The 23207-nt window shown below is 40.3% G+C and overlaps 1 protein-coding gene across 1 annotated transcript in view; it reads left to right on the forward strand.

The window, feature by feature from the left end:
* epha4b (eph receptor A4b) overlaps positions 1-23207 on the forward strand; it is a gene marked incomplete in the record, with an annotated part of 121366 nt that overhangs the window by 69638 nt on the left and 28521 nt on the right. The window contains 3 exon segments of the mRNA XM_037682299.1: positions 2175-2287; positions 4765-4927; positions 7383-7491. Of these exon segments, the coding sequence (XP_037538227.1) occupies positions 2175-2287; positions 4765-4927; positions 7383-7491 (385 nt within the window).

Consider the following 23207-nt stretch of genomic DNA (forward strand, 5'->3'; position numbering starts at 1 on the left):
GTGCATGTTCATATGTGCATCTGTCACTGTGTGGAACTGCAGGGAAACTGTGCAGGAGAGGTCTGCATGACAGGGTGTGATGACTAATAGATAGGGCTGGGTACCTTTCTAAAAAAATTGGTATCTGTACCGGTGTCGGTACCTTCACTTCGCTGTCAGTTCCGGGACGGTTCTTTTTTCGGTACCAATTTTGTAATTACTATTAATTCTAACAAGAATAAAATTACGTTACACATTACAGTACATATTGTGAATGTTATTTTTTTAACTTTGGTATTTCTATTCCAAGCAGTTTTCTTACATTAAAATAAACAAATAATTTCCAGTTCAAAAGAACAGTTGAAAACAACAAGTGACATGTCAGTGTCTAATGCTCACTGCTACACACTGAGGACCTTTTCACTTAACAGTTTTTCTTCAGAAACAACATGTCTGCTTTCTCTAGACACAAACAAGCCCGCTCCTGGCTGATGGTGTCTCCAGCAGTAGGAAGTGTTCACTCTGAGGCTGTAGATGATGATTGTTGCACACACAGATACCTGGTTGTCAGTTTGATAGCACTGACATATTGTCCCTCACATCCCACCAGCAGGTCACTGGATTCACTGAGGTTAGGGTTGATGCAGACTTCTGTACCTCCGTGTCCCTGCCTGAATCTTCTCTGTGGTTCTCTGGGGTTTAGGGCTCTGATCATCTCCCTAATTGACGTGAGAATACAAACATCAACAATAACATGGTTGTGTTATTATTGCTCAAAAAAACATTATCTAGGCTGAGAGATAAAAGCTTAACTGGTCAACAAAATCCTTTACAGCTTAACTTACCTCTACCGTGCAGCTCCACTGTAGAGAAGACAGCAAACTTTTAACAACAAAGTTTGTGATTGTCCTGTGGCCCCAACCTCACTTTTCTTTTGTCTCTGTCCTCACATCTGGGTCAGAGGCTCCTGTGAGGAGAAGAGAAACATAAACACTGAACATTAGTGAACTGTTGAAGCAGCTGACTGGATGGATGAGCACATTTTTACAAGCTAAGATTTATGTTGCTGTCAATCTTTAGTTAGCTTCTGAGTTTAGCTAGCTACGTAGATAAAATAAATTTACACACTAATATCTTAAAGTTAGCGTTATTTCACCGTGATGTACATGTTAAGCTGCAGTAACGTTAACAAACGTAAACTCACCAGCTGAAACACAGACACAGAGCCGTCCTCGGGAGTTCTTTGATAAAGACGAGTCCGGCCATGGAATGTTGATTCTGTTTAACACACAGAGACTGACTAATGCTGAGAGGAGGAGGGGGGAGGCTGATGTCCATCTGTCTTCTTGCAGAGAAACACGGAGCAACTTTCTGCTCGTGTGTTGTCGAAGCCGTTCGACAACACGCGCTGCACACACGAACCTCCTCTGTGGGCATCACCAACACCATAGACGTACATTCTACATAGATTAGGTGCGGCAGCTCTATACACCTCTGGGTGTAAACACGTAGTCTGTTTGCTATACGTCTGCGTTTTACCTGCATGTGTGCTGAAACCATGTGACACCTTACAGCCAATACCGAAACTTGACACTGAAAAAGAGTGACGTTTCAATCCATACACCGACTGGTGCAGTTCGGTCGGTGCCATTTAAGAACCTCGTTTCGGTACTCAGCCCTAGTAATAGGCCTCATTCGACTGATGGGTGTGTAAAATCTGGTGGAGGGGGATAATGTGAAAGGGGTGTTGGAGGTTTTTAACCTCATTAGGGTCCACACACACAGAGATTCATGCATGTGAAGGTGATTCTGCACACATGCAAACACCCATCATTATACCACAGAAGCAGGTGTCCTAATGTAGAAAAACAGTGCAGGAAGTCACAGGGTTTTTTTTGTTGTTTTTTTTTGCTGTCTTTTTTACGCTGATATCACAGGCAGATCACACACTATTCATACGTGTGTTACCAGTGCACACTTTGCAGAATGCTATTAACACATGTGTAGTGTATGTAACACCTTTTAAGCTGTCTCATTAGCAAAGCTATATGACACACACAGTGTAGTTTAGGTTTCGGTATTAATGCTGTTTTAATATCCATCTCTAACTTCTTTCTTTATCCCTTCTGTTTGTATTTTTTCCTGTTATTCTTTGAACTTTACTCTCTACTTGTTTTTTTACCCTTTTTCTTTAGTGAGCGTTGTCTTAAAGGAAAGACGAAGCAAGGACAGTGTGACTTTGGCCTGGCAGGGTCCAGAGAGACCAAACGGAGAGATAGTGGAATATGAGGTCATCTACTATGAGAAGGTGAGAAAGAAGAATACAAACATAAGTTCTGACTTTTCAAAATATAAGACAAAACGTGTGTTTTCAAATCCGCCTTCAAATCTGTTTATTGCTTTCAACAAAAAGCCTTAGATGAATACAGGCGTCATTGCAAAGTAGAAAAAAATCAAGTGTAAAAGAAAATAAATCCCATGGTAAATGGACTGGACTGTACTTGTATAGTGGCTTTCTATCCATATATAGATTTTCTAATCTAATTTTCTAGATTTTCTCATTTCTTTTTTATAATATAGATTATATAGATATAGATATTCCTGGAATATCTTACAAAAAGATTTGAAGCTCTCGACCTTGACCTCTCTAAGTGGCTTTAAGAATCTGTTGGACTCTTGGCAGGGACCAACGCAGACATGTTCCTGTTTTTAGTTTTCTACATTCGCCTTAGAATCTAGCTGTTTTTTTTGTTACCTTTTTCTTTTAGCCATCCTATTTGTAAAAAAAAAAAAAAAAATCTGCTGTATGACTTTTGATAATTGTTTATTGTTGTTGCTGTTGACCATTGTTGTCATCTTTCTTTGTTGAAATCAGGTCTCTCTTGTAAATGAGTCCTCGAGGCTCAATGGGATTTAACTGTCTAAATAAAGGTTGAATGAATATGATACTCAAAGTTCTTTACAACACAGTCTGTGCCCTCATTTATCCATCCACACACACATTCATACAGCACTCTACTACATCTCTACAAAGCTGAGTTAATCATACTATAGAGGCTAATCAGTGCTTTAGATCACATTCATACACCGATGGGACACGCATCAGAGGCAATTTGGTGCTGTTTGTAACGTCATATTTACAATCATGGCACCTGATTTTGTTATAAATTGGGGATCCAAAATAGTTTCAATGAATTCCTGTTACAACTACACCACAGACCTTGTTTTGTATTGTAATGGAGTCTCTGACAGCAAATGTTACTGCCGCCGCTGCTCTCCTGATTTTTAACAGTTTAAAATACTTGTTTTTTTTTATTACTTAGCTTTTCCATGCCAATCTCTACATTAATGATCATCACTCCTCTCCTGCCACATGCTAAGACTGGAATGACCTCATTGATGCATTTTATTGTTGTTTCTTCATCACTTGATTTTTTTTGATAATGTGTTGATATGTTATAATGATCTTGAGTGCCCTAAAAGCTAACTATAAAAATAATTTACAAAGCAGACTTTGAGCCCAGTGTCACTACTTTGTTGTATTTATTTAACCAATCTCGACTAAACGCATACCTCTATTTGACTTGTAAAACTAGATTTAGACATCTAAAGAAATGTATCTTTTAAGACAAAATTAGCCCAGTTTTTTTAAGCATATGATTTTTACAGTCCACAACGTCTCACACAGAACAACATGAATGGATTTATAGACCAGGAGCACAGTTTTAACACTTAGAAACAATTCATCTCCACAGCTAAACACTAGCTGATTAGCAAAAAGCTCATTTGGTCCGAACCAACTCAAAGGTGATGGTGGAGATGGGTGTCAAGATCTTAGAGAGAAAAAAAAGTCTAATTTGGAACCAAACCAAAGTGTTAATATTTTCATGGCAATAATGCAATTCCTTCTATAATAATAAAAAAAAAGAAAAAACTTTTATATGAGTACTTTTCTTCACGCACCCTACAGAATCACTGAAGTACCACTTTAACAGCTTTAATGCAATTTGCTCCTTCTTTATTTCTCTTGCGCTTTACGTACTCACAGGCAGGATATGGGTTTATCCTGAGGGCACGTCTCTAATGACTTGTTCATCACAAACAAGCCACTATCTCTCTGTTTTCACAGCCGTATTCCTCATGTCTCCTCTGCTGCTCACATCAAGCTAATTAAGCACACATCTGTCGAACAACCCTTGTAAAACACAGCCAAGGTGATGAAATTAAACCTGCGTGTGACTGTGTGAGTGCGTGTGTTGGCACATCTTAACAGTGAAATGGTGTTAATCCGTTTTGTAGTGTCTTCCATTAGGTAAGTATCACCTTCTCTGCAGGGAACCAGCTTAGCGACAGACCGACTGATTTTGTATTCGTTCTTCACGACACACACACACACATATACACACATATCCGTACACTCACAAGAAAGCTGAGGAACGAAGTGAAGCAGGAGTAGTAACCACATATTGCCCCAGAGTATAAAGACGATAAGATTTGGGTCCTGGCAGATGGAAGTGCAACCAGTTGGTCTTGTGATAAACAAATAGAATCGTATTGAGGCACATTTGGCTCCTGGAGAAATCTAAATTCAACAATTTAAGGTTTCTGTCAGCCTTTTTTTATTCATCCTATCTCTCTCAATATCACAATTCATTGTTCTGGTTAAAACTCTTGAGTTTTTATATATTCCACCTTATTTTTTCTTCTTTCAAACCCACAATATTTTTCTTCTCCAACACTCATTTAGTTTTGAATGATCTTTTCTTGTTTGTTGCGCCCCTTCAGAACCAGCGGGAGCAGAACTACACAGTTCTGAAGACTCGCTCCAACATGATGACAGTGGACGGGTTGAAGCCGGGGACCACCTACGTGTTCAGGGTCAGGGCTCGAACCGACGGGGGCTACGGGAGCTACGGTGGAGAAATAGAGCTGGAAACCAGCCACGAGGGTAAATTGAAGATTAATGAAACATTTCATTTTAATTAGTGCTTTGAGGGTTTCTTCTTCTGCTGCTGCTGCTGCTCCGAGCAACCAGTCTTCCTTTTCCATTTATTCACTTGTATTTTTATTTGTCCCGTTGATGTTAGCTGTAAATTTTAACTAAAGATTAACAGAGGGGCAACATTTGGTGCCATTTTATATCAAGCGTGGTCATGAATCTTATTCATGACTACTAACTCCATTCACTAGGTGGTTGTAATTTAAGCCTATTTCCAGTCAAACACTTCTTCAGTTCTGCTGTCAAACAGAAAGACCCTGGCAGCCTGCCATTTTATCTGTGAAAATGAACCACTGGCGCCCTGAAATACTTATCAGACAACAGGGAGACAAATCAGAATGACAACAAAGGGTCAAAGGAGTTTTCTTGACTGGAAATCTTTATTCAGATAGACCAGTGAAGCAAAATCTAGAATGTAATTTTTTTTTCTAACCAAAAACAGCACAAATAAATTGTTGTTTTTTTTTTTTTATTCTAAAACTTTCTCAATGGTATAGTCCAGATCTTTTAAAGAAATATAAAGAACAGTAAATATCTTACCTGTCAGAGATATCCTTTTGCGTTTAATTCTGACAGGACTGACGAGCTGATGCTAGTCTGCGCTAAACCAAAAAACAAACAAATAATTAAGAAGTAATAATTAATAGTTAAGAAGAGCAGCTAGTAGCTCACACAGGCATGCTCTTTCCTTTTCCTTCTCTGGTGAAAACGTGAACATAATTTATCTTTACTGTAGATTTTGTCAAAATAGTTTTTCCTTTCTCTTCATGGAAGCCAATTTATTTCCAAATACAGACTTCTAATGAAGAAAGTGTTAAATGTTTTAGTGAAAACATGCCATTATTTTGAATAGCCATTGACTTTTGAAAAATTAAAGTTGATTTAAAACAATGTATGACTGCATCTGAATGCATAAAACTACTTTGTAGATTTTTACCCAGAACCCCCATTTATTAAAGATAAGATAAAATAAAACTTTATTGATCCCGCAGGAAATTGTTGAGATCTGTCTGTAAATAGTTGTTTATTGCAAAATTGACACGATGTAACAATTTTGTTAAACGGTTTGCATTAAGCATTATAAAGTTTTAGATCAGAGATGTTTTGGGTTAAAACCAACCCATTGTTTTCCTCACTCTGCTCAAAGTAGCTGTTAGCTCATCAGTCTGTTCAAAGAACTATCTTCAACAGGTAAGATATTAACCTTTCCACAGTATCCCACTTCAAAAGAGCTGGATTGCTCCTTTAAATCCAGATGGAATCAAAGTAGAATTCTGAGCCACATGACCAGCACACGGTGTACTATGTGAAACCTCTCTGATACTGTTGTCAAACTTCTCATCTGTTTCTCATTTGTTTGCTGTCATCCACCTTTATTATTGCTTCATTTTGTGCTCTGGGATTTTCTGCTTTAGAGGCCCTTTAATGTGCTCTTCAAAGTGATCATTGATTCCTAGACAGGCTGGGAGAGTGCAGTGAATCAGTAAACATGTCGTGCTGCAAAATAGATTCACTGTGCGGCACACAAAAGGCATACATTAGCCTACAAATCATCCAACGGTCAATAAGAAGCTGGCTTTCTTTCTCATGTTGCATCAGATGTGATGAATGTGATGCATGTTGATGCTGCATAAGCGTTTTTGGTTTTTAGCATTGTTTAGGCAACAGGTTAGTTTGGTTCTGCTTGTAAAAATCACATTAAGGTTAACAAATCAAATCAGTTGTATTGATCGTTAAAGAAAGGTGTGTATCTGTTGATGCCACCAGCTGGAGAAGGAGATCAATACCTATCTGTGCTTTTCTTAGATCATTAATATATTAGCCTCTTCAAGATACATACCCATACATATTTATATGTGCCCTGCTCTCTCTCACAAACACACACACACACACACACACACACGCACACACACACGTCAGCTCATGCTTAGCTAAGCCAGATAAATGGGGTATTTGTTTTGAGTAATGGCTCGATTGGTGTGGCGTAAAAATCGATGCATCTTTGCAGAAAGTTCTCAGCAGTCGCCTTGTTATGTGCAATGTTAACATATCCATTTGGACAGGGCAGCCGAAAGGGAATGGTTTTCACGTCCACTCTTGTAGCCTCATAGGTGATGCAGAAAGAGAGAGAGCGCTTTTTATTAAGGGCCTTACTTACTATTCCATCCACCTCCTTTTCTTCCTTCCTCTTGTTTTGCTGTTTTATCCAGTTTTCCTTCTTTTCCTTTTTTGTATTTTCTACTGCTATTACTTTTCATGCTCTCTCCATCTTTCTTCACTTTCTGTCTCCTTAATTAAGCTACACTTCATATTTTCTTTTATTGTCTAAAAAAGCATCATGGATTTCTTTCTAACCTCATTCACGTCTGCTTTCACAAGCTCATGTTTAGTTTTTACATTGCAGACGTCTTGGCCATCGGGGACCCAAACCAGTCCACCATAATGGTCGTGTCCGTTGCTGGGGGAATTGTCCTCCTCATCTTCCTGGTGACCTGCTTTGTTGTCAGCGGAAGGTAAGGTCCAAACATGATCATCAGCAGAAAGGAAGAAAAAAATAAAAAAGGTGATTTTGAACTTGAAGTCTGGTTATATGTATATTCTTCTCTTATCATATTTAAATCCAACTTTGAGAATGGTCATTTTATTTTTCGGGGAAAATGAGCAATTCACTTCATCTGGAGTTTATTTTACACACTGAGACGCAAAAGTGTGTAAAATCCACAGCTGAGAGTAATTTAAAGAAGCTAGATTATATTTATGTTCTGCACTTCCCAAGCAGTATTGTATCAATTTCCTTTTTGGTCAAACATTTTTAGGTAGATGCTTGTTTAGGTTTTGTGTGTGTGTGTGTGTGTGTGTGTGTGGGGGGGGGGGGGTCATGTGGCTGTCTGTTACCAAAGTATCTGCTGATCTACTAGTTGAGTTTATTTATTTTTTATCACTGGATGTACTTCTACAACTGATTATCTTTACACATCCATGTCTCTTGTCAAAAGTCTGTTTTTCTCCACCGATAGCTTAAGCTCATCCATTTTGTTGCGCAGTCACTAACCTTCACAGTCAGGTAAGAGAGGGGCTCCTTCTGTGACTCAGAGCTGCTGGCATCATCCACCGTGAGTGAACTGCAGTGGAGAGGAATGCTTATGTGAAGTGTTGTTTTAAGGAGTATCCAAAGGCAAGATCCAGTAATACAGGCAAGGGTCAAGAGTTGTGGGTCAGAAATACAAAAACAAATCCAAATCGTGATCCGTGAGATGTAGTCGTAGTAATAGGAAGCATAGTCGGTACCGTGGTCAGAGAGCAGAATCCAGATCAGGCAAGGGACAAGCAAGGCGGAGAATCCAGGAGACAGGCGTGAGGTCGACACAGAACAGATAGATGAAACTATGGCATGAACACTGGACATCTACCATCATGAAGAGTTCGATAATCTGGCAAGGACACAGCGTGAGCGTGGAGTAAGTAGGGAGGGGAACAGGTGTATGAGACGAGAGCTGATTACGATGGCGGAGCAGAGTGGGCGTGGTACAGGGTGACCGGCGCGGAGTGGAATAATGACATGAGCAGGGGAGAGAAACAGGGCATGGAAACAGAAAACTATGGCAAGAGGGGCAGAAAACGTGACATAAGCAGAGGATTTACAGCTTTTTAGGTGAATAATTATATACTATCCTACAAGAAAATCATGAAAAAGTTGTAGAGGATTTTTGCGATTGGATTCCACTATTAAGTATTAGTCAGGTTCTAAGGAATAATCTACAAATGACCGAGTCTGTCTGTGAACTCTGAACCACAACTTTAGGGGTTCACTGTAACCATAGAGCTCCACTTCTAAAGATTTAAAGTCTCACTTTCAGTCTAAGTTTATTACAGATTTAGTCTCATTAGCTGCACGTTAACAAAAACTAAGATTTGACTGAAACTTACTGACCTTTGAGCAAAACTTAAAAACTAGGAGTAACCATATGCAGAAATCTCATCCTTTAAAAAGCACATGCACTGATATGATTATAATCTGGTCTCTTCCCAAATATCTCTGTCTGTGAGAGATTACACATGGGTGTGAACAAGCAGGGCATCCATCTCTGACATTTGCAAAAGTCTGATTAAAGGTTACGTTGCTCTGAATGTAAGGAGCGTGGAGACGTTTTTTGGTCACTCTCTTTGAAGGTTAGACGGGTGTTAATGCTTTGCCTCAATGAAGGCCAATGGAGGACAAGGAGATGAGAGGGGGAGAGGAAAATAAAAGAACAGCGATTGCTGAGAAGAGAGAAGATGAAAGGAGCGGAGTTGGGTGAAGGAAAAAAAATGGACATGAGCGGGAAAAAGGGGATGACATCTGTGATTTCACTGCACCTGTAACCAAATGTTTATCCTCCATGAGTTCCAACAAGATTAGTCACATTTCAGAGTTACACACACTCACACACACACATCCACATGCATGCAAACATGCGCGCACTTGTGTACACTCACTAAAAAACATTAGTATTGATTCCGGTGATTGCTTATCAGGCTGAGTGCTCTATTCACTATTGACTTGCTGGGATGTAATCAGCAGAGACTGTTTTGGATGACACACACACATACACATACTTGCACGCATACACACACAGAAAGAGTTCTTGCTGAAGGTAAAAACGAACACATCAATGTGTTTTGAATCAGTTGGGGTTATATGTTTGTCCATCTAAATAAATAATAATAATAAAATACAACCTCTGAATCATTTTGTGTTCCGAACACATGCGATGACATAAACACAAGCTCACACTCATCTAATCAGATTTCACAGGCTGGGGAGGTGTTAACTAGGTTTTACGGAGGGGGTCGATGCGCTGCCATCAATTTCCAGCCTCCCTCTCCTCCTCTTCCTCTCCGTCTCTATCTTTCTTCCACTGGGGGGTACGGACGGACATTCGGGCGGAAGCGGCGCTGATTGTTGCCTTCTCTTAGAACACATCTGTCACCATTTGTGAGTGAGTGTGTGCGTGTGTGTGTGTGTGTGTACAGGTGGAGTGTGTTTGTGACTGGAGAATAAAGTGAGGATCAAAGCTGCATCACTGAGAAGACAAGAAGAGAGGGTGATAGTTCTGGCGGGAGGGGGGTGGGGGTGAAAGATGGACAGAAGAGAAGTAAGAGGAGACACAAGTGGGGAATAAACATATTAGAAGGGCAGCGGGAGCAGTGGATTGCAGCATAGTGGTGTGTGTGTGTGGGGGGGGGTGTACATCTGAAGTATAATGGTGCCACTAGAGAGCCACATTTTCAGATGTTGTGAAAGATAGAGGGAAGGGGGTGGAGGCTTGAAGGAGATTGATGGGGGGGAGGCAAAGAGCCAGGGGAAAGAAAGCAAAGGTGAAAGAAGCAAGAGATGAAAAGCTCAGATTGGGAGCGTGCTTAGAAGAGGAGGAGAAAAGGGTAAGGGGAGATGATGGGTGGGCGATTGCTCCGTTAGGTGCAATAGGGCTGTCATCCTTGAGGGTTTTTGAGGAACTGGGAGAGAATCTAAAACTAATCTCCCCTCGTGTTGTCCATGCCCCCCCCCCCCCCCCCTCCCCCCCTCTGTCAGTCAAATTCTCTTTTTCACTATCCGTTCTCATTTTGAAACCCCCTTCTTTTGGCTCGCAGGTTTCATTTCCTGTTCGCTTTTTGAGATCTACCCATGGACGAATGTATCGGCGGTCTGATGTATTCACTGTGACCGGCTCAATGTGGACAATGATTGGACTGAAATTGACACTGAGAGCCAGACAGGTTTTAATTGATTTTCCAGCAGGCATTTGTAAGACCCCCTATTTCTCTCCCAAATGCCAGCTGTTTAAAAAAATCATTAAACTGGATTAAAAAAAGTACAGATGTTTTTGTTCTTTTTCAGAAGTTGAATCTACAATCATGATTATATTTAGAGCAGCCTGATTGAAGGTTCTTAAATACATGTCCTAATGGTCTTTTTTCCCCTCATATAACACGCTCAGGCACGTATGTTTTCCCCGCAGTCTTTGCTGGCAGTGCTCTGAACAACCATGCCTCATAAACGTGCTGATTTGCAGGCTATTCTCTTCTCTTCTGCTCTCATTTAATAAAGTGCTGTTATGCTATTGTTACCGCAGGAGGGAAACATGAAAAAACACCCAGAGCTCCTCAGACACAGCAAGCTGCTGACAAATCACGCCGGTTATTGCTGTGTGCGTGCCATTATTGCTCAGCTCACCCGAGTTTATGCGAGCGAGTGTGTATGTTTGGGTGTGAAGTTTGCGTTTTTGTCCTCTTGAGGTTGCGTTGGCAGGCTGGCAGGTGCAAACGATGGGGAGCTAGCAACACACTGGCATAGCCACGGATTCAGCAGATGGCCTTTCACTCAAGAAGCATTCTTTCCCTTCGCTCTTCACTTTTACTCGCTCCTTGTTAAACATATTGGAGCTTCTGCCTCCCAGCATCTGCGCGTATGTTTGGGCCTCAGTTTTGTCTGCATTCTAACGATCCCCCAGTCTTCCAAATGTCTCACTTTCTGAATAGCTCTGGGCTTTGTTTATATGCCAGATCCCTGTGTGTTTTTCAGTTTTAATGTTGGAGTTTTGCTAAGAAGTCAGCCTGAATGTGTTACTTTAAACTTCTTTTAAAACCCGTTTTAAAAGCCGCTAGGCTTTGTGAAGAGTTTGTTTAGCTGCAGATGTTAACTCTTCAAGATGGCCACCACAGTCAACTGACCATACAAAGTGAAGAAGATCTATAACTTTTCTAAATTTATAGATATTGTGACAAAATTTGATGTGGTAGTAGCTGAGTTTTATCCCTAATATATATGTTGGGCAACACATTGTGCTACATATTTGCTTAAATCTTAACATTACCTGTTGGCCTGTTTGTTTGTTTGTTAGCAAAATACCTCAAACCACTGGATGAACAGTTAACTGCCATTAGCTTACAAAGACATTGCTTCATCACCAGGAATTTTACAGATATTAAGTTAAAATATGGTGTAGCATTAGCCTGTGGGGAACCCTCAAGGCCTTCAGTGCCTTCAGAGAAGTCCTAAAATTCAGATTGTACTAAATATTACATTTAGAATTGTAATACATTACTTAATAGAAAATGCCTATTCCATTGTAGTTTGTCTTAATTTTTTGTCTATTTATCTCACTTTTTTATACGCTACTTTGCAGTTCGCAAGATGCTTCTTAAAAATTCATAGAATTACAGTTATTCAATCAGATTATTTTAATTATTTTGTCTCCAGGCAAAAACAAAAGGAGCTCTCATTGTTTAGGACTTCACTGTCATTAGGGAATGTGAACTTACTCAGAGTCTCTCCAGGATGACTTTGTTTAACAACTGACAGGAATACTAACCAATCAGAATGCAGATAAAAAGTGGGTGGGACAAAACACACAACTCAGTACTTGAGGAAGGCCTTGCAAGCTTTGTTCTACTGACCGCATGAAGATTTGTGATACATTCAAATGCAACCTTTAAATTCAAAAATGCACACAGAAAATCTAGTTACTCTAAACAGTGAAGGTTAAAATCAAATTTAGGTGTACATTGATAGTTTTCAATGTTAAAGTATTGTTTTTGTTTCATTACATGATTAAATTGAACAGGAACAGAAAGTTCTGTGAGTTAATGTTCATTTTCAGTATGAATGAGTGAAATGATATGTTGTACATGAACATAAGAGACTGTGTGAGCCACATGTCCTTCTGGGTATTCTTGGGACAGAAAGGGGTGGACGTTTTCAGGTTTTGTGTTCAGATACAGTAGGTTGTCCCTGTTGCTTTTTTCTCTTTAGTGTTGAGTTGGCATTTATGTTTAGGAAGTTGTTGGTGACTGTATAAAAATGACAACATAAGTCAGATGTTTTACTTGATGGATAAAAAGAGGAGAAGCCCTTCCTTTTACTGAGCCAATGAATTGCAAAACTGTAAATAAAGAAGCATAACTGGATGTTGACTCTGTGGTGTCTTAGACAGTTGCAATTGGAAGGATGTCATTACTGTATGTTGCATCATTTCTGAAGGCCTAGCTCATATAGTCATAGTTTACCATGAGTATTCGATGATAATCATTTACAACATAAATTAGGTTTAGGTTTATTTGTCATATGCAGATCAACACAAGGTCAACAATGAAATGAAGTGCTCATGACAAGAAGAACCATCTTGACTCACCAAAAAAGCAACAACAACAACAACAAAAAAAATAAGAACAAGAAATACCAAAGCATACAACAAAAATACAAAAACAAGGTGCCAAAAGTGAAAAAGAAATGCATCTGCATGGTAATGTTAACGTTGTGCTGTTAGCAGAGATGTTCTCTTAGCAACATGATCCTGTTAGCAGCATGGTACTGTTAGCAGCATGACGATAATAACAACCATGGCAATGGACGACTGCCCTCCATTCAAGGTTTCCCTGCAGAACCGAACTGTTATGTAGAGTTTGGTCCTTTCGGACAGATGGAGGATCATAGAGACGGCCACCACAACAGGCCGGAGCCTGAGCCCAAGGCTGGAAGGGGGTCAGGAACTGAACCACGATGGCAGGATGGTGTGATGGCAAGGCAGCGACAAACAAAGCTCTAAAAGTGTGTCGCGTTCATACTAGTAGTGTGGGTGGGTGTACATTGTAGGCACAAAAAAAGTTAAATTATAAACAACAGGAACAGAAAAAGAGCAAGTAGAAGTGGAGCTCCCGTCAGTGCTGCCATTCTGCGGCGCTCGTCACTACACTAACAGGGTGGTGGTGGTGGCCATTTGCCTGGTTAAATTTCAGGTTAATAAAATAAAGAGAAGGTGGGCCGGTGATCGGAAGGTCGCCCGTTCAACTCCCCCAACCGACAACATCAAAATGTGGGTGGGAAAGGTGAAACACCCACACCTGTCTCCACCCTCATTTGCCCCTCTCTGAGCAAGGCCCTTAACCCCCACCAACTGCTCCCCTGGGTGCCTTAGATGGCAGTTCTCTGCTCCACACAGAGGGCTGTGGTAGCTTGGTGGTCTGTGGTTGCATCAGGAAGGACATCCGGTGTAAAAACAATTGTCAAATCTTCTTTTGAGTTAGTTTCCTGTGGTGACCACTGAAGAAGGGAACAGCTGAAAGAAGAAAACATTGTGTTATTTTTTTGTCAAAGTTTGACCAAAATATATAGAATGATAATAATCAAAAACTCTAATATTAAAGGTAATGGGTGATGAGCGTTCCTTCAAGGAATGATATGCCTTTAGTTTATATTTTGCCATAGAATATTTTAAATTAAAATAATAAAAACAGAAAAACGGTTCCACTAGGGTCCCGAAGAAGCAAAATAAGACATCAAAACATTGCATCATATAACAAGACTTCCCAGTTTCTCTAATTGAAAACAACAACAGATGAACTTCCCAAACACATTAACATGTCCTGGAAAAGTGTGCATACATTTGTGCACGTAAGCGCTTTTACCTCTGTAGCATCTGTTGTGCAGCCCGCGGTTATTCTTAAAAACTTCATGACACAAAAGAGGAGCGGAGGGATGAAAAGGGAGGGAGCATGCGCTAATGAAAACACGCTGCTGTGAGTGTAAAAAAAAATAAAAGCATTATGAGGTGAAGGTAAAATTCATCCAATGCTTTTCGTTCCCTGTGGGTGGTGTTGGTGTGTTTGCTTGTTAATGGCACTAATAATGACTTGGCAGCTAAAAGAATTCTGTGTATACAAATCTGAAACAAAACAGGCGGGCGCTGCTCAGAGGTTTGTGCGTGCGTGTACAGAATGGCGGCGAGGTGCGTGTAATGTCATTAGCCAGATTTGTGAGAGCCGGTTTGAATGATGGTGCTTTCAATTAATGCGGCTAAGCTTCGGGGTGTAGCCAAATACAGCTTTGTCTGCAGAATGCCTAAAAAGTAGCTAAGAAACAGAGCGGTAATGGCCGTTAGCCGCTGCAGGTGCCAAATCTTCTCACGCAGGTGCCATGCAGATGAGCAGATGTTGCAGGTAATTGGATCAAACGTCTAATAAAAATCAGAGAATACACCAAAAATTTGCAAGACGTTTAAACACTTTTCACACAAAAGCACGTGCATTATGATCATCGGGGAAATTAATTTCACACGGATCTGTTTGCAAACATATAACTTGCTTTCGCCTCTTTTTTTTTTTTTGTCCTTTTGTGTTTGACCTTTCACCAGGTTGTTAAAGATTCTGCCACAGTACCAATTAACACAACACAGCTCTTCTCTGCACCTCTCTCCCCTCGTTTGCCTTTTTCTTTCCTTTACCACTCTCTTTAATGAGAGGCTCTGAAAGAAAATGTTTCCAAACAGGGTGTTAATGAAACATGGACAGATTTATTAGTCATAACTCTTCAGCTAATCATTTCCCCTTCTTAATAATTAGCCCGAGCAGAGTAAATCTTTTTACACTGTGGTCAGAAAGTGATGAACCGGTGCCAAGACTGAGCTGGAGAGGGCCCCAAGAAGAACTTGCTTCTCATCCTGAATGCTGTCCTGACGTTCTGCCGCGTTTCATTCTCTTCAGCGCCCAGAATGGGTTTCATAAACCTTACTATCATTAGGAGCCGAGCAGTGAATTCATGTTATTTATCAGGCGATGATGGAGACTTAATTTTGTTGTGAAATAATAAGAGTGAATATATTCCATTGATTTCATTCCTTGTAATTATTTTTATTTAATGGCTTGATATTAAATGGAATCACCATTATCGTGAGTAATAATGAGAGCAGATACCCATCACAGCAGGGCGTGTGTGTGTGTGTGTGTGTGAGGTGGGACTGATGGAAAAAAGTAGATAGATGTGTCATTTCATTGTGTCATGCTAGAGGGGTGACTAATGATTTACTGATTTCATTTTTCTAGTCGTTCTGATTAGCACTGGGAAAATAATGTGGAGAGACAGGAAATGAAAGAGGAGAGGAGAGGTGATTAGAGGTGACAAGATGGAAGGAGGAGAAGGAGGCAGGAGGTGAGGGAAAAAAGGATGAAATGGGAACAAAAAGGAAAGGAAAGATCACCCTTCACTCGTAACTCTGGTCATTTTTTACTTTTTTGTAAAGTCTGCTTCTTTTAGTCTCTCTTTTGTTTCAAGGTTACCCCTTCATCCATATTTGCCTCACTCTCTTTCGTTCTTTCTCTGCTTGACGTGCATAATCAAGTTTTCATTCTGTCCTGCCACGTTCCCTTAGTTTGATCTATTCTCTACCTTTCACTTTTGTTTCTTACCATTCTATTTTTTCTTTTACCTTTTTTTTTCTTGTCATTTTCTTTCTATTTGCTCTTCCATCTAGAGTGTTTTTATCTTTCAGTCTTTCAGTTGTGCCTTCTCTGCTTCAAAGGTGTTTCCTCTTGTGAGCCTCTTCTTTTAAAATTTGATTGAATTAATATTTTTCTATACTTTTCTTTACTATAAGCTTTAACAAATAGCACATAGAATATGTGTCGTCTCGCTTTATATCTTGATATTTGCAACTGGACCTTATACTGCTGTCTTAGAGTTTAGGCACACTAACTGGTAGAGTTACATTAAGGCCTAAAAAATCTGACCCGGCCCAAACCCGTATCATTTTTTCCGAGCTCGACCCAAAATCACCCATTAACTGTGATTACAGGCCTGAACCCCCCAAAAAAAAAGAAAAAATTTTGTTTAGCTTTTACTGCTTTTGTAAGCAATTCAATTTGACATAATTTAAAAATGTATTTCAAAGAAAGGAAGATATAAGATTTCTTGTTTATTAACTAGAGTCCGTGGATTATTATAGGTATTATAATATTATAGTTATAGTTATTAACGGTCGACGGACGTGTGCGGCTGATGATCCAAATTGGGTCGTCGGCCGCGTGCGTCCGCTGACGCAGTGGCTCAGTCCAGGACTCTTGGATTCTCGTTGGTGTTGTCCTTGGCCATTCCCCGAAACACCTCAAGAATGTTTACGGATCTCACCGGAGGGAACTGGCTGATTGGTCCATCCTTATCAGAACTCCTACAGTGCCTCCGGGAGCATCCTTGGACACTCTCAAGGCACTTGTTGTCTCCTCCCCCTCAGCGGAATGTCTATGTCACCCTGTGCTTGTATGTGTAGGGTGTTTTTTTCATTATCAGGGTCTTTTTTCTCAGCTAAGAAGAAAGAGTTTGATAGGATTTTTCTTGCCTCCAATTCCTACGTGTGTTCAGTTTCACTACTTTTTTCTCTGTCTAAACAAGTCTCACTTGTAAATGAGTCTTTGAGGCTCAGTGTGATTTTTCTGTCTAAATGAATGTTGAAATGAAAAAGAAAAGTTAAGCCTCAGGTGGGTCACTGGCAGTGAGCCATCTGGACTTTTTTGAACCTCTTTCAACCGGCTGATCAGTGCGCGGTCAAATGGCCATGTGCGGCTGATGATCCAAATTGGATTGTCAACCATACGCGTCTGCTGACACAATCAAAAGCCCGACACCGACCCAGCCCGCCCATCCAGCACATTATTTTGGCCTGGCCTGAATTTTCAGCTCGGGCTAGGCTTGCCGTGGGCCCTGGTTAGAAATATCACCTTTTCTAACTGGGCACAATGACAGCAGAACCACTGCCTACTTAGTTTTTATAAACAGAGGAGTTAGAAGTCAGTACTGGTCTGAAGTCAAATCGAGAGGGGAATGAAACCAGCAGCAGGAAGGCTGGAGGCTAACAGACCAGTTCATCAAAAGCTACAGACAACATCTGATAATATCACTCTTGGTGTTGGGGCTATTTTAGCCTAAAGACAAAGAAAAGTTATAAATATGTATTATAAAGTGTATCAAAGTTTAATTCAAGAATATGGCTTGTGACAGTTTATAAAAAAACAGCATTTCTTTGAATCATTTGACCTCAGTCAATTTATTCTTTAAACTCTGTCTCCAAAGTGAGTTTGTTCAATATACGACATGTAAAATATTTATTGCCAATAACCTTTCCACAGAACCCCACTTTAGAAGATCTGAACTCCTCCTTTTAATGCTTCTTGCTGATGGAGTGGTCACCTGGCAGAGAGGCTCTGACAGTATTCATCTCACGCTCGTGTGGTTGACCTCAGAGAGCTGTGGTTTCTCCCTCGTGTCAAGTACAGTGACTACTCTCAGTTGTCTTTTTGAATGAACCTGCTGCTCGTCTTATGATGGACTGGCCAGCTGCCCGACATGTTTCCTTGACTTCTGGGTAGTGAGTGCTGGGACGGGATCCAGCAGCTTCCTGTTCTCTCAGCGGGTGTGTGTGTGGCTCGGAACATTGAGTGAATATTGCAGTTTATGAGGTGGACTTAATGAAGGTGTAATTTTTAATGCTGTCTCACTGACTGGTTCATCTTCTCCAATTTCCTGCTTCATTGTGAGTTCGTCTGGCCCTGTGCAGCAGACGCAGATGCTATTTATTCCTGCTCGGTTGGTCTACCATGTTTTATAGCCTCACTGTTGTCTGACACTTTCTCTTTGCTTCAGGGGAGACTTATGTACTGATTACGTTCTTGCCCTCTGTCCTTGTTAATTCTCAATGCACACAGCCTGCATCTGACATGTGCATCCTTCTTTGTTTCACTTAATCCTATGATCAAGATTTAACATGTCCTCTTTGTTTTTGTCTTCTTTTGGGCAATTTTCCCTCGTGCACTTTGTCTTTTTTCCCTCTTCGGCTGAACTTTCAGCTCCTGTTGTCACAGCACAAACACTGCCTCTCTGCTTTATCTGTCTGCATCCCTTATGTTACCCTTGGAGTTTCTATTCCTATAGCCGCCTCCCCGCCTCTTTCCCTCCATCTGATTGCTTGTTAGTTGGTATGCAGCCTCGAACCCCCTATTGTGCATTCTTGCCTGTCATCACTCTCAGTTTCCATCTCCTTCTCCCTCTCTCTCCTCGTCCGTGCTTTTCTCCAGCTACTCTTGTCCACTTTTTAACAAAAATAAGAGGGGGGACTGTACAAGCCCGTAAAGGGCAGACAGGGCTTATTCAGAGAGAATAAACTGATTGCTACAACAAACAAACAAAAACAAGAGTGCATGTGTATTTTTTTTTATTATTTTTACTTAAAGGGAAAATTAAAAAGGGTAGTGAAACAGAGGTGAAGAAAGGAGAATGGAGGAGGGGCTTGCAAGCAGAATGACAAATGGGTCTCGAGTGACAGAGTATTATATTAAAAAGTAAATTGATATGCAAATGTGAAGTGTGTGGCTTTGGAGGAAAGGGATAGCCTGTTGTCCTCGCTGAAGTGGAACAGAGAGGCAGAGAGGAAGGTGAGAGCTGGGCTGTGAGCAGTCCATTAGCGGGTGTGTGTTTTTGCTGGATTGGTGCAAGAGTGCGTACTTTAAATCAGTATATATGTACACCTGAGCATGGAAGATAAGTGTTTTTACTGTACGAGCCTGCAGCATATATTGCAGATGGATGGTAGCTAAGAGGAGCAATAATTTGTCCCTCACTGGCTGGCAGTGTTCATGTCACTCTGCAGTACACAGCAGGAGAAACCAGCCGTCTGTGCTGAGTGACTTTCTCTTGTTGCAACTCAAGATTCTCCATTCGCTGCTAATGCAAACACTGACAAATGTTCACCAAAATGTTCTAAGTTCAAGGTTCTTTATTGTCATTCACATCACATGTGGTACATGAGGTGGAGCAAAATTGTGCACTCAAGTTCCCAGTTACACCCAAAAATAGCAGAAACATAAAGTATAAAAAGAAACCATATACAAGGATCTAAGATAAACGCTAAACACTAATAATGTCAAATAATACGGTATATTAAACAGCAGCCCAAACATGAGTCTGTTGTGAGCAGAATGAATACAGCAGCATGAGAAAATAATCAGTATGAGATAATCAACAGATTAGGATCAGCAGCATGGATAAACTGTCACTTATCACTGATATGACTGAGACAGCAACTAACCTGGGCGTGAGGCTGGACAGTGACTTCAAACTTGACACGCAGATTAAATCAGTGATCAAGTCCAGCTTCTTTCATTTGAGACAACTGGCCAAGGTCAAACCATTTCTGTCACAACATCATTTTCAGATCTTAATCCATGCTTTCATCACAACTCGCCTGGATTACTGTAATTCTCTTTATGTCGGTCTGAGCCAGTCATTACTGACTCGACTTCAGCTGGTTCAGAACGCAGCTGCCCGCCTTTTAACTGGTACCAAAAAACGAGAACACATCACCCCTGTTTTAGAATCACTACATTGGCTCCCGGTTCGCTTCAGGATTAATTTTAAGGTTCTTTTATTTGTTTTCAAATGTCTTCATGGTCTCGCCCCACAGTATCTGTCCGACCTGCTCCAGCTGTACACTCCTTCTCGCTCTCTCAGGTCAGCAGATCAGCTGCTGCTGGTCGTCCCAAGGTCCAACAGGAGACTGAGAGGTGACCGAGCGTTCTCAGTCGCTGCCCCTAAACTGTGGAACAAGCTGCCTCTGCATGTCAGACAAGCTGGCTCACTTCCTGTTTTTAAGTCTTCTCTGAAGACACATCTTTTCTCTTTGGCTTTTACTTCAGTTTGAAATGTTGGTTTTAATGACTCTAAGTTATTTGTTTTATTTTATTTGTTATCTTTATTTTATTTCACATTTTTAACGTGTGGGGTTTTTATGTTTTTGTATGTCCTAGTGTACAGCACTTTGGCCAACAGTGTTGTTTTAAAGTGCTCTATAAATAAAGTTGTATTGTATTGTATTGTATTGATTAAAGTGGCATTAAAGTGATTTTTCTTTCTTTTTTTCTTATGGTGATTTTCCTGGTTAGGTATTTATGAATCTAACAGCTTCAGGGTAGAAGCTGTTCATTAGTCTAGTGGTTATACACTTAATGCTCCTCAACCTTCTGCCTGAGGGGAGTGGGGCAAAAATGTGTGTGCTGGGTGAGTGGGGTCCATCATGATGCAGGTGGCTCTCTTCCTGCATCTGGAGGTGTAGATGTCTGTGATGGTGGGGAAACTGACTCCAACAGTCTTCTGTGCAGCCTTCACCACTCTCTGAAAAGCTTTTCTTTCTGCAGCTGTGCAGCCTCCATGCCACACGTTGATGCTGGAGCACAGGATGCTCTCCACTGCACACCTGTAGAAAGAGGTGAGGACTGAGCATCCCAGACCAGCTCACCTCAGCCGCCCGAAGAAATCTTGTCTTATGCTAACAACAAAGTCCATGCTCAATAATCCAGGTATACAATCCAACATTTTTCAGTCAGGTCATCTGGACAGTTTCTTTTTGTGCTGAAACGTGTCGCCTTCGATCCGTAAGGCTTCATCAGTCAAGGAAACACACAACAAAACTGATTCTTCTCCCTACAGCTTACTTCAAAAGTGGAACAAACCAGTTTTGTTGGTGCAAAGTTGGTCGCTCTGGAACACCCCCCCCCTCCACTGCCGGCCCTCCTCCTCGTTGACAGCCGCATCAAACTGGTTGAAAACAACAAATGGAGGGGGGCGTTCCAGAGAGACCAACTTAGCACCAACAAAACTGGTTTGTTCCACTTTTGAAGTAAGCTGTTGGGAGAAGAATCAGTTTTGTGTTGTGTGTTTCCTTGACTGATGAAGCCTTCCGGATTGAAGGTGAAACGTTTCAGCACAAAAAAGAAACTGTCCAGATGACTTGACTGAAAAGTGTTAACTTGTCTTATGCTGCCAATGAGCACAGTCCTGGTTTTATTGCTTTAGGTAAATAAAATACATTAATGTGCACAATAAGTGCACGTATTTGTTGTGATGTCAATCACTGGTTTGTGAACTGGCTCAAAATTAGTAGAAAAATATACCTAACAGTCCAGAATGCACTTGCTGTTATCTGTTCTTTTTTTTTTTTTTCAAGATGGCCATGGGAACATTAATCAGAAGGAATAAAATTGACTAAACAAAAAGGTTTAGTGGTAAAAATTGATTAATCAACCTTTTCAAAAGCAATTTTGACATTTTCATTCCCAGCAATATTTTTGCTTGTCTCTGTGTGAATGTGTCTTGTTAGTCTATAGTGTTAGTCAAATATCTCATGAACCACTGGATGAATTTTAATGAAACTCTCTTAAAGTAATCCAAATATGCACTTTAACAATTAATAAACTTTTGGAGTCAACTCAAGTCAATATGGCTGCCAACTGACTAAAAACTACAAATGGCAATAACTCTGAGTTTTTCAAATATTGGACTAAAATGTTGCCTGTTAGTGGCTAAGAGTTATTCCCAACATATACTCTGAGCACTAACAGATCACATGAGATTTGACAGTATTTTGGGAAATACCACATTATATTCAAGATTTGCACATTTCTAAACAAAAGATGATCGTTGTTTAAAACTTTAGCATTAAAATATGTCGGTGATTCCACCATGCAATGCTGGACCTTTTTGAATGTCAACAAATATATTACACATTTTTGTTCAACGTGTGCACAACCTGATGTAAAAATGAAAACAATGTTCATTTTTACATGATTAACTTGAATTAGACTAGTGTTACATTTTGCTCACATATCTTTATAGCTGACAAGGAAACATTTACAGAAATTAACCTGTTGTTGTTTTATAAATAAAAATATTTCCTGAATAATTATTAAAATATTTAATGACTTTTAAAATATAAGAATGCACTTTTTCTTATCATAAACCTAGAGTTTAAGTAAAGAGCCTTATAGCTCTTTTAAATTCCAGTCTTCTTCTTCTTCGTTTGGCTTTTCCCTCTTCAGTTTTATTTTCCAGTAAATATTATATTTAATGTTATACTGACAGTGAACAGATTATGGATATGTGTTCCTGTGTATAAGTTTTAGTGAAAACTGTCTTGTTCCTTTATTAAATCTGCAATAAATGCAAATGAGAACATATACTGTTCAGCTGTGTTCAGTTACTGGTATGCTACGTGCACTGTTGTGACAAGTCAGGGATAAAAATAAGAAAATAAAGACCCATTTTGTCACAAAATGGGCTCCACATTGTCCTCCTGAGTCCAATTCTAGTGTCTTTAACAGATGAACCAGAGGTCAGCTGCATTCAGTGGAAGGTATTAAATATCTGTTCTGAACACACGTGCACCCAGACCCAGCTGTCGGGAGGAAACAAAAACCACGGCCATGTCAGATTTTGCGCCATGTTTAAGACTGCAGCGCTAATGAGTCATGACACTTCTAACTGGAGAGGAGGAATGAGTTGCTCCGTAATTACTATGGAAATGTGTTCGTTTCCCATCAGGCACGCAAACATATGCAGCCGTGCACTCATGGAGATACACAGAAACGCAACCAG

This window comes from Nematolebias whitei, chromosome 9, assembly GCF_014905685.2.
Source record: "Nematolebias whitei isolate Nwh7 chromosome 9, NemWhi1, whole genome shotgun sequence".
Lineage (NCBI taxonomy): Eukaryota > Metazoa > Chordata > Actinopteri > Cyprinodontiformes > Rivulidae > Nematolebias > Nematolebias whitei.